Raw genomic sequence first — 12694 nt, 5'->3', positions numbered from 1 at the left:
TTTAGCTCTAATGTTATTGTCAAAGGTCTTGCTTCCCCAACATGTCATCATCACTCTACCTCCCCTGAATTTTAAACATCTACTGCTCATTTCCCCTGAACTTAGACCACTACATAAATTGAGGGTTTTTTCTCTTCAACAAGTCTTTTAGACAAAGGTCATGCAAGTCTGCTTCACTTCGTATTCTCCAAGCATTTGCCCCTCATGGTGTTTCCTTGTCTTTCTGAATGCTCTGTTATTTGCCTGTGTTTAGTTAACTTTATTACATTTTACCATACAGTACCTTCCTGGTCCAAATAAAAAAAAAAACACCACACAAAATGGACAAAGAGCAATTCACTAAGATGACCAAAATCAAAAGGGGAGTGAAACAAAGACACATTTACTTGCCTAAATCTTCCTATCTAGCCACAAATATGTCAACTAACAAAACTAAATACAAACAGTCACCAACTACACCTGGTGTGATATGTACAGCAAACATACAAAACAGATGTGTGTTCAACATGGAACAATACAAAGCTATACACACAGGTAAAGGTATCAAAATGAGCAAACCAAACTCAATAACTAGCAATAAAGATCAGAGCACGAAACAATTGGCAGCACAGTAAGTGAAACCAGTCAACAAAAGTGAGCTCGAGGCTGCCCAAATAGTGTCTTCATGGTCTCTTTTATAGTTATCAGATTTACAGGGATGAAATTGCAGGAGGAAAGTTGTTATCATAGGGAAACACAGAGTAGGTGGAGTTCCAGGCCAGGTGCTGTAGTGAGCTACAAGATGCACCTGAACACACACATATACAGTGCTGTGTAAGCGGGGCAAGCAGATCCTCATTAATTAACAACAGCAGCAACATTTCACTTCTCCTGTGGACTGACCTAGCAGCTCATGGCATTCCATGCTCCCACAGACACTTCATCAGAGGAGGCAATCCAGTTAAGCCCCACTGTCCCTCAAGACCCCAAACTCTCTAAACCAGATAAGACAGACACACCACACAGTGTAGCAGGTTTTTGCTCCAGTTCTCACTCTAATGCATGACCTGTTGCACTTCCCTACCGGCCAGTACAAGGTAGTCTTCCTCATCTTTCTTCTCTTCACTAAGGTCAGCACTTAGGCTTTTTCAGAATGGCCACAGCAAGGACCCAAAATATAGTCTTCTGACAATTCTGGGCCATGTTCCAGACAATTTTCTGTTACCCACCTGAGTGAACACACTCTGGTGAGCAGCTACTCTGTCTCAGACAGAGCAATTTGCTGATGTTGGAGGATGCCATCACATTCTGCATACATGGAGCTGCCAGCTAGTGCAATGAGTGGATGCTCATTACTGCCTTCTGACAGGGGCCCAGTGAAGAGCGAATTAGCCTGAGATTAGCTCATCTGGGTCCTCACTCATCTATTTTGTGTGTCATTGATACTTTTTTGGGATGCAGATTTTGTCAGTGTAACACATCTAATTGACCTCAGGATAAATGGGCAATCTTTGAGACTACCAACTGGTCAGAGCCTTCAACATCCCATTACAATCATATAAGATGCTTCTTCAGACTTTGACTTGTGAACAGACATTCTCTAGGTTCAGGGAGGGTCCAGAACAGCACACAACACTCCCTTCTAAGGAAGACCTTAACCATTATAAAACTACAACCTTCTTCATGATGAACTCTTCACACTATCTTGGCATATTAGGGCTTCCCTGTCTGGAGTCACACAAACCATGGCTCTCCAGGACTTCCAAAGTCCTGGTCGACAGAGTGCTGGGACCACTGACTCCAGCTCCAGTGTGCAGCTACCACCATTGAATGTCCAGTCCAACAGATGGTGGAGGCAGTGCCAGCAACCTACACAGAGGTGTTTTGGACCCACCGAACTCCCCCCTGCACTGGCTTTAGGATTGCTATCGATGTCTTGCCTGGTGTTTCACTCTCAGATCTACCGCCTGTCCATAAAGGGAACCATAACCATGTAGGAGTACCTCTTGCTGGGATTCATCCATTCATCCACTTCACCCACATCTATGGGCTTCTTTTTCATGAACAATTATAACTGTGGAGTAAATGAGGTAACAGTGAAGTAGTCTCCATCACTGGGGGATCCAGAATGGAGCAGCTGCATGGTGCACATGTCTACACCACATTGGACTTGAGAAAGTCACTCCCATCCTCTCCCAGCCTAACCCCTATTAGAGTTGGATGCCTACATGGTAGGAGTGAGAGTAGTGCTGTCCCACCAGCAGGGAGAACCCAAGAAACATTCGGATATGTTCTTCTCAAAGAAATTCTCTACTGCTGAGTGCAACTATGACATGGGAAATTAGGAAATCCTTGACATAAATCTGGGTCTTGAGGAGTGGAGGCACTGTCTGGTTAGCACCATCTACCAGTTTATCTACACTGACCACCATAATCTGGAATACTCAGACCACACCAAACCCTACTTGCCAGGCATGGTGGATACTGTTCTTCACCCACTTTCAATTCTCCAGGTACTTGTAAGTACCTGCAGTGCTGCTGAAGTGACTGGCTGGGTGGGTGAATATGATTTCTCTCCTGGGCTGAGTACACCCAGAACTCCATGGTGCATACATATTCTAAACTTTCCAGTGCTAACTCAGATATCAACATTCTTTCTGCCATCTCTTAGAGAGGGGACTGCCGAGGGCATTGAGGAACAGTTCCACTGCAGTATGGCATAACCTCTGAACATTTACACTTGGAGAAAGTCTTCTAATGGCCCAAAACACAAGATGGTCATAGGCATGCCCCTTGAGTACTGACCTAGGGACAGAGTCTGGCTTCTCCTTCAACATTCCAGCCAGGAAGCTCCAGCCCCACTTTTATACTATATACCATGGAATGTTGCTGGGAAAGCAGGGGGGCATCTATTATGAATTTCACTACCCCAGCATAACTTAAACGTTCTGCCACCTCTGAATTCTAAACACCTGCCACTACACTAAGAACAATAAGCACAGCGTTTCATCAATTCTTCACAATCTGAACATTGTTTGTTAAAGTTCATGCTAGCCTACTTACCTTATTTCCTAACATTTGCCCTACTTGTATTTATCCTTATGTTTCTGAACATTCTGTTATTTCCCTGTGTTTTGTTAAACCTTTTTAACTATGCACTAGTTTCATGGTTTATCTGAGTTGCTGACAGTTGCTTATGTATGTAGTGTGGTTTATGATGTTACATTTTCCCCCTGCATCCTTGTGCATGTACTATATTGTTTTTATTGACACATATTACATTTAATTTCAGTATTCATGTTTTTTTTAATTTATATTCTGTGATTTGAATTGCTATGTTCTTTCCTTGTGCTTTTCTGTATTCATGCCATGGTTTGTCAGCCAATGAACTTATATTCTTTCAGTCAGATACTGAATTTAGAATTTTACATACAATTTTACTCAGTCAATACTTTGAAGAATATCCCAATAAATCAATTAATTACATTGATGAAATCAATCACTTTGGGATGGAGAAACATATCAAAATTAACAGTCTGAGATGTTTCAGTCAGTGTATCAGTATCAGTTAATGGAAACAGTTTGAGATGCTTCTATCATTCTGTGTGCCTAACACAGTCTAAACTCACATATGCCTTAAAACAGTGTTAATTGTTGCTTCCTTAGAGTGGTTATTTATGCACTGAAAATGGGCTTCAACTGAAAAATGTTTTTCCAGCTGTAACACAAGTGAGTTTAGTGAAGGAGTTTAAGGCTAAATTGTTCCCTTGAGTGATAAATAATCAAAGCCTTCGCTTTGGGGTAGAGTATTCCAACTTTTGTACCCAATCATATAAATAAAATAAATACATGTATTTATATAATTCAGTTACATCAAAATTTCTGAATATCAAATCACAATGTCATTATATAGTACATATATAGAATAGGCTGGATGTGTTAGTTTAAAAGTGAATAGTTAGTGTTCTCATCTTTTGATCTAGTCTATGGTATTGTCTGTTCAATTAGCTGAGCTAATGAGATTTGCAAAAAAAATATTTTAAACTTTGCAGTACTTTGACCAGACAGCCTTATTTTCTTCTTGACCTTAACAGATGAAGAGGGATAGAGGAGTGTGGCAGGCTGCACAGCAATTTAACGGAGCCACAGCAGGTAAGAGTAATAGTGGTGATAGTACACGTAGGAGTAATAGTGGTGATAGTACACGTAGGAGTAATAGTGGTGATAGTACACGTAGGAGTAATAGTGGTGATAGTACAGGTAGGAGCAATAGTGGTAATAGTACAGGTAGGAGTAATAGTGGTGATAGTACAGATAGGAGTAACGGTGGTGATAGTACAGGTAGGAGTAATAGTGGTGATAGTACAGATAGGAGTAACGGTGGTGATAGTACAGGTAGGAGTAACGGTGGTGATAGTACAGGTAGGAGTAATAGTGGTGATAGTACAGGTAGGAGTAATAGTGGTGATCATACAGGTAGGAGTAATCGTTGTGATAGTACAGGTAGGAGTAATAGTGGTGATAGTACAGGTAGGAGTAATGTTGGCCATAGTACAGGTAGGAGTAACGTTGGTGATAGTACAGGTACGATTAGGAGCTTCAGTAGTAACGCATATAGGAGTAAAGGCGGTAATATTGTACAGGTAGGCTGCCAAATAAGCCAATCTTATCCAAGGTAATGTGGAAAGACACATTTTTACGCCCGACAAACCATAGAGGTTTTGCTCGCAGTTTTGTTTGGACCTTTTAAAAAGGTTTTTCACTTAGACGTAGCAGTGGTGCGAAACTTGGAAAAAAAAATGTTTTGTATTGCGCAACAGTAGTCGACATATTTCGCTAAACCTTCGAACCAAAGACTTATATGAACCTTTCGGTTAGAAAAGAGAACCTTAATTTTATTCTGTTTTGGGCGGGATTCTTGTGATTGATTCATCAGTCATGGACAGCTGGAAATTGCATCCATGGTCTCTTTAAAATATGTAATCTGCTCTCGAGAACAAAGCCCGACACATAAACAGGACTAAACTGCGCACTACTGAGTTTTCTGTCGTGTGAAGAGTGGAAAAGGCAAATAATGAAAGGTTCACTACAAATTGTTGGACTTTTTGTGGGTTTTTTGGGCTGTGTGGTCGCATTTATTTCGTTGCATACCCAGTCCTGGAAAGAGTCCACTGATTATGGCAATGTGATAACCACTTCTAATATCTTCGAGAATCTTTGGATGTCCTGCGCAGATGACTCTGCAGGCACATTGGACTGCTGGTATTTTCAGTCTTTGCTCGCTTTACCAGGTAGGTCAAATACGACAGAGGTTAACATCATTATCATCATCATAGTCATCATCAACAACGACAATAATAATAACGGCAAAATAAAATTTGATGACAACTATTATTACTAGTTAATTAGTTTTATCTGTTTACATTTAAATCAATTAAAAATAATGAAGAATACGTTTAATAAATATAATGTCATTTAAAATGTAATTATTTGAAAAAGTATTATAACTTCTGTTTCACCGGAGGGAAATAACAGGAACCTTTTAGAAAAAAAAATTTGTTATACATCGTTTCGAATTAACCTAAATAAGGACACGGTTATGTTTCCGTTATGAAGCATATTAATAATCACAGAACAAATAAAGTTAATAATTTTAGTTGTCATATCCTTTTTTTCAGATTATGTGTATGTTCACGCACCACTATAGTCAATTATTTATGAATGATATCGTCGAAGAAAAGTATACCATCATATCTAAAAGGGGCACCAAGTTAAGCTACATTTCAGAGAACCGGAGACTTTTAAAACGCCGACTTTAGCTATGCATTGCCGGTGAAAATCAGCTTTTCACGTTCTGAAACACGGTCCTTGGGGACGTCCTATAAACATTGGCTATATTTCCATAACGGCCCCATGAACTGAAAGGAGAAGGGAGGAGTGCAGTTGTGAATAGGGATGAGGGATGATCATTGTTCTCAGAAACATTTCCAAACATCAGAAACCTGCGGCCAGGCCATTAACGGAAATAGGTTGCTCTGCCTCTCGCGGCAAAAAAAATGAGATAGCTGGACCTAAAGAGAGACGAGAAACGACTAGCTTTGGTTAATTATTGTTAATATAGTTGAGACAAACGTTTGCGATTTAATGATAAACGTTTAATAATTAAAAGTTTTCAATTATGAACCCAGCTGTTGAGGTAAAGGCTTTTTTCCTGGGTTTTATTGGATGGGTGATGTCTGGTATCGCCATTCCCCATCGATTCTGGAAGGTATCGTCAATGGATGGAAACCTTATTACTACATTGGCTGTGTATGAGAATTTGTGGAAGTACTGCTTAATCGACTCCACTGGGGTCCACAACTGCCATGAATTTACGTCAATGTTAGGCTTATCCGGTATGTAGCCTTAGCAATCAGAAATTTTGGTTAGCTTTTAGTTTACGTTGTAGTTTACCAAACACCCATTTTAATAATAGTTTGACGGCCAAATCCGGCGAGTTTGTGTTTCTTAGTCTTACTAAATAAGGTGGTTATAGTCATAAAAATGATTATTTTTGTAACCCATAAAGAAATTGTGATTCAAACAATAAATTGATTAATTTACGGATTAATTCTAAGAACGACGTCAGACTCACCGTCGGCTGCACATTTTATCATCAACCACTGCAACTGAACCCTTTTTATGTTAAAACAGTTATAAAACACCCGATCATTATTGTCTACTGTGATTCTGCGTAATCATGTAATAGAGTTGTATATAATACGTAATTAATACCAATACACGTATTTCCCGCTAGTGCAATGTAATTTAAACATTGTTTACAAATGTTTTATATATTATATGATAAACATGATTTACAAAGGATATATATTACGTGAAACATTATGCTCATGTAGGCTATTCTGACAGATTTGATACATTCTTCATGACAGTCAAATTAGCAAAATCAGTCCTTTTAGTGAATGTCATGTTGTCTTTAAATATGATTTAAAAATATAATATAATGACGCTTCCCTAATTTTGAACCCTAACTCTAAACACAAGGCCTTTTTGTGATTAACTACTGGTGAGAAACACTGCAGTTAGATCTGGTCTGCGAACACTTCACGCGCGAATAAAACTCGTTCATTTTGACTTTGGCTAAACCAACTAACCAGTCACATCTACCCATCCACACAACACAACAGAATAGACGTAATCGTCAAGGAAATGTTCTCCCTTTAGCTCTGTGTTCTTACATAGCTCTTTAAAAACCAAATTAGATTTTTTTTTTAAATATTACAATTATTTCCCAGTCATTTCCAGCATGATACGCTGTAATAATGTAGACTACATATAATCGATGTGCATCCACAGGCTACAGGAAGAACTGAGTTAAACTGTCCTTCCCTTTTTCGAACTAGGTTACGTCCAGGCGTCGCGTGCGCTCATGATCGCGTCTATTGTGCTGGGAACCTTCGGGCTCATCGCGACACTGGTGGGCATGCAGTGCTCCAAAGTAGGAGGAGAGAACTACGTCCTGAAGGGACGGATAGCTGCACTTGGAGGCGTCTTCTTTATTTTGCAGGGTAAGAACGCCCTCTGACGGCTGTTGGGAATATAACTTGCATTTGATTCAATGAACGTGACGTTTGGGGTTTAAGTTACAAAGGTAAATGTAAGATTACATTATGATTACGCAATGGAGGTTTATATTTAATAAAATGTATTGTTATTTTGCAGGTCTATGCACCATGACTGCTGTGTCTTGGTATGCTTTTAACATCACTCAGGATTTTTTTGACCCCCTCTATCCTGGAACTAAGTGAGTGTGTTAGTAAACTATATTTAAGTTTATTTACAACAGAGATTATAAAATCCAAACTTTCTCAAATGTTAAACAGTAGGCAAAACTCTTCAAATGTATCTAGTATCAGAAGCCTAAATAATTTGGAATAAAAAAACAAAACCTTTTTGTGTCCATAATGTTTGTGTGAGTTTTCAGGTTTGAGATAGGAGAGGGGCTGTATATCGGCTGGTGTTCAGCCACACTGGCCTTGATAGGAGGATGCTGCTTGCTGTGTGCCTGTGGAACTGGAAACAAACAGGAAAAACGGTGAGTTCATCACATACACATCAACACCAGTTTCACCATTTCATCAGATCTTATCCTCAGTGTCAGTTGTTGCACTAGAGCTACTGTTGAGCCCTAGATAGGAGCATCATGGCAGCGGGTTCTGCAGTAGGCCACCAAGCTGTGGCTGAACTCTCAGTATCCTGCTCCAGTAGTTGCAATATTAACTTGTACTGGTACTAAACAACTTGCTTCAATTTTTCTCTCTTCTCCCTGTAGACCATATCCTTACCAGACTCCCACCAGAGGAACAGCCTACACAACCTCAGTCATGTCCCAGGAACAACCCAACCACTATGGCCGCAACTCATACGTGTAAGGAGAATGCAGGGTCAACAGGACTATAACTATGATCACACATTAAAATGAATAAATTCCCTGTTTTCATGGAGTTTGTTAAATCCAAAAAGGAAACACTCTGATTAATGGAGGATTAATTATCTGTGCAAACCCACTGAGAGAACAACTGAACTTGACACAGAGCATAACCACCTGTAGTGCTACTGTGATAATGTGTGCTGTAGTGTAGTGTACTGTAGCTCACCTGGTAGAGCAAAGTGCAAGGAACAATTAGATTAATTCCCAGGAAGCAGACATACTGTCTCTCTGATAAACATGCTCTGGATAAGTGTTGGCCAAATGCTATAAATGTAGTGTTTCTGTGCCCAAGTGCAACCAGCTGTAGCACTCATGTGTTCAATTGTAACAAGTTGTAGTTTTCCTGTACTGAATAACCTGCTGGGTTCCTTCACATCAACATCTGCACATTTGCTACACTGCAGAACAGAAACATACCATGAAGCAGGGTCAAAAATTCCTATGTCATATAATCTAAAAATACTGGCTTTGAGAACACTGAATGATCAAAAACAGAATTTGCATTAATCACTTTATCAGGAACTAATGATAATAATGTAACTAATTTCACATTTAGAAATGTCCTCAACCAAAAAACTGGTGTGGTCCAAGATTTAAAAATGAGTCTTCTTTTAAATAAAGTGTTCCATTATCTGTTTCATGAGTTTTTTCACTGCGGACATGAGTCAAAACCTGATCTCGCGCCTTTCTATACACTTACGTTTGAGCTTTCCATTTCCTGCTCCTTAGGCATTTTCACTTCTGGAAGAAAGGAAGAAAACACCACTTTGAAAATCTGTGATAATTTGTCATAAGTAATAGAAAACTTACATTTTGCCTTCTGCTTGGGATTTAGATTTTTTTAATTAATAAATCAAATAATATACTTATACTGTCCTGCTTTAAAATGCCCAATATGAATTTCACCTTGTAAACTCCGTAAACATGGGTTTAAATAAATAATTACATATTCAATTGTAAGTTGTGTGAATAATGGTCAGAGTCACCTGGGCACCAATGAAAGCATCAAGCAGAATGCAATAGTGCTGCTCTAAAGCACCCTGCTGATTAATTTACTCACTTTAACAGTGAGCAGTACCTCATCAGAAGCAAGACTACCAACATGGCTCTTGATGATGCATAGATAAAACAAGAAGGCTAAATGAAATAGGGTGTGTCTGTTCAGTTCAATGTTTTACTTATTCCTTTCCAGTGTTTCACTGGAATAGCTGTTTGGTGCAACTAGGACTTAGATGCATGAAATACACAAATACAAAATGATTCCATCAAATTGTTTTGTTTACTTTTTTATGACAGCATCAACACATGTACACACACAGGCATCTCATACAAATAAGTACTTGAAAATTCCAACAGGGAAGTTCTACATATAACCAAAACGATCCTCATGACAATTCAAAATACTTCCTTAATCACGCAGGACTGCCTTTCTCCTGTTAAAGAGGAAAGTCCATTTGGTATTACGTTTAGGAAGTGTAAAATGACACGTCCACGGATACCTGCACTGCAGGAGCAGCAATTATAAATGCATGGCAAAGGTTCTTTGCACGATTCCTTTAATTCTTCCATGGGTGACCTCAAAGCCCATAGGGAGGCCCCTTGAGTGCTGACCTGGGGACAGAATCTGGCTGCTCCTTCAACATTCCAGCCAGGAAGCTCCAGTGCCAATTTATATCCTTGCTAATCTGAGGGTCTTGCCCTCTTTCCAAATCTTTCTTCTCAGAACTTTGGTACCAGGTCCCCTGAAGGAAGTCAACCACTTGGACACTCCACCTTTGGGTTTCATGGAAGATGGCGCTCACACATATGCTATAAAGGGTGATCCTGGGCTCCCACAGGACAAGTAGTTGACTCCAGTACATAATTGACTGGGAGGATTGTGGGCCAGAGGATAAATGTTGACTGCCTGCTGGGGATGTACTGGGCCCCAAGTCAAGGCCAACTTCCACCAGTGCTGTCCAGAGCACCCTTTCCTTTCACCTGTCCTCCCCTGGAATGGTGCTGGGGAAGCAGGGGGGCATCTATTATGAATTTTCTACCCCAGCATAACTTAAACGTTCTGCCACCTCTGAATTCTAAACACCTGCCACTTGTTTCCCCTACACTAAGAACAATAAGCACAGCATTTAATCAATTCTTCACAATCTGAACATTGTTCGCTAAAGTTCATGCTAGCCTACTTACCTTATTTCCTAACATTTGCCCTACTTGTTTTTATCCTTGTGTTTCTGAACATTCTGTTATTTCCCTGTGTTTTGTTAAACCTTTTTAACTGTGCACTAGTTTCATGGTTTATCTGAGTTGCTGACAGTTGCTTATGTATGTAGTGTGGTTTATGATGTTACATTTTCCCCCTGCATCATTGTGCATGTACTATATTGTTTTTATTGACACATATTATATTTAATTTCAGTATTCATGTTTTTTTTTTTTTTTTATATTCTGTGATTTGAATTGCTATGTTCTTTCCTTGTGCTTTTCTGTATTTATGCCATGGTTTGTCAGCCAATGAACTTATATTCTTTCAGTCAGATACTGTGTTGAGTATGACAAAGTGTGCCAAATACTGTGTTTCTAGTATGCCAAAGCAAATTCCTGTACCTGACAAGTACTGACAACTAAAATGATTCTAATTTCAGTATTTTTCACATTAAATTTAGAATTTTACATACAATTTTACTCAGTCAATACTTTGAAGAATATCCCAATAAATCAATTAATTAAATTGATGAAATCAATCACTTTGGGATGGAGAAACGTATCAAAATTAACAGTTTGAGATGTTTCAATCAGTGTATCAGTATCAGTTAATGGAAACACAGTTTGAGATGCTTCTATCATTCTGTGCGCCTAACACAGTCTAAACTCACATATGCCTTAAAACAGTGTTAATTGTTGCTTCCTTAGAGTGGTTATTTATGCACTGAAAATGGGCTTCAACTGAAAAATGTTTTTCCAGCTGTAACACAAGTGAGTTTAGTGAAGAAGTTTAAGGATAAATTGTTCCCTTGAGTGATAAATAATTAAAGCCTTCGCTTTGGGGTAGAGGATTCCAACCTTTGTACCCCATCATATAAATAAAATAAATACATGTATTTATATAATACAGTTACATCAAAATTTCTGAATATCAAATCACAATGTCATTATATAGTACATATATAGAATAGGCTGGATGTGTTAGTTTAAAAGTGAATAGTTAGTGTTCTCATCTTTTGATCTAGTCTATGGTATTGTCTGTTCAATTAGCTGAGCTAATGAGATTTGCAAAAGAAATATTTTAAACTTTGCAGTACTTTGACCAGACAGCCTTATTTTCCTCTTGACCTTAACAGATGAAGAGGGATAGAGGAGTGTGGCAGGCTGCACAGCAATTTAACGGAGCCACAGCAGGTAAGAGTAATAGTGGTGATAGTACACGTAGGAGTATTAGTGGTGATAGTACACGTAGGAGTAATAGTGATGATAGTACATGTAGGAGTAATAGTGATGATAGTACACGTAGGAGTAATAGTGATGATAGTACATGTAGGAGTAATAGTGGTGATAGTACAGGTTGGAGTAATGTTGGTGATAGTACAGGTAGGAGTAATGTTGATGATAGTACAGGTAGAAGTAATGTTGGTGATAATGCAGATAGGAGTAACGGTGAAGATAGTACAGGTAGGAGTAATAGTGGTGATAGTACAGGTAAGAGTAACGGTGGTGATAGTGCAGGTAGGAGTAATGTTGGTGATAGTATAGGTATGGGTAATGTTGATGATAGTACAGGTAGGAGTAATGTTGGTGATAGTACAGGTAGGAGTAATGTTGATGATAGTACAGGTAGGAGTAATGTTGGTGATAATGCAGGTAGGAGTAACGGTGGAGATAGTACTGGCAGGAGTAATGTTGCTGATAGTACAGGTAGGAGTAATGTTGGTAATAGTACAGGTAGGAGTAATGTTGGTTATAATGCAGGTAGGAGTAACGGTGGTGATAGTACAGCACGATTAGGAGCTTCGGTAGTAACGCATATAGGAGTAAAGGCGGTAATATTGTACAGGTAGGCTGCCAAATAAGCCAATCTTATCCAAGGTAACGTGGAAAGACGCATTTTTACGCCCGACAAACCAGACATAGTTGTCTGCATAGAGGTTTTGTTCGCAGTTTTGTCTGGACCTTTTAAAAACGTTTTACACTTAAACGTAGCAGTGCTGCGAAACTTGGAAAAAAAAACTGTTT

At 39.1% G+C, this 12694-nt stretch overlaps 1 protein-coding gene across 1 annotated transcript; it reads left to right on the top strand.

The window, feature by feature from the left end:
- The first annotated feature begins 6157 nt into the window (after positions 1 to 6157).
- LOC113569075 (claudin-15-like) lies at positions 6158 to 8417 on the top strand. The gene is made up of 5 exons (XM_026997192.2): positions 6158 to 6374; positions 7383 to 7547; positions 7702 to 7783; positions 7964 to 8074; positions 8312 to 8417. The coding sequence occupies exons 1-5, from the start codon at positions 6158 to 6160 to the stop codon at positions 8409 to 8411; spliced, it is 675 nt and encodes a 224-aa protein (XP_026852993.2). The 3' UTR covers positions 8412 to 8417.
- Positions 8418 to 12694: the final 4277 nt, after the last annotated feature.

The sequence above is a fragment of the Electrophorus electricus genome, chromosome 6, assembly GCF_013358815.1.
Source record: "Electrophorus electricus isolate fEleEle1 chromosome 6, fEleEle1.pri, whole genome shotgun sequence".
NCBI classification, from domain to species: domain Eukaryota; kingdom Metazoa; phylum Chordata; class Actinopteri; order Gymnotiformes; family Gymnotidae; genus Electrophorus; species Electrophorus electricus.
The sequence above is the reverse complement of the archived record's forward strand: the minus strand, read 5'-3'. Positions and strand labels throughout refer to the sequence as shown.

Excerpts from the sequence above, each read along its gene's own strand:
- LOC113569075 (XM_026997192.2), top strand. The coding sequence starts at position 6,158 with ATGAACCCAGCTGTTGAGGTAAAGGCTTTTTTCCTGGGTTTTATTGGA. Across the intron at positions 7,548-7,701 it reads CGTCTTCTTTATTTTGCAGG|GTCTATGCACCATGACTGCT; the intron begins GTAAGAACGCCC and ends GTTATTTTGCAG. Across the intron at positions 7,784-7,963 it reads CCCCTCTATCCTGGAACTAA|GTTTGAGATAGGAGAGGGGC; the intron begins GTGAGTGTGTTA and ends GTGAGTTTTCAG.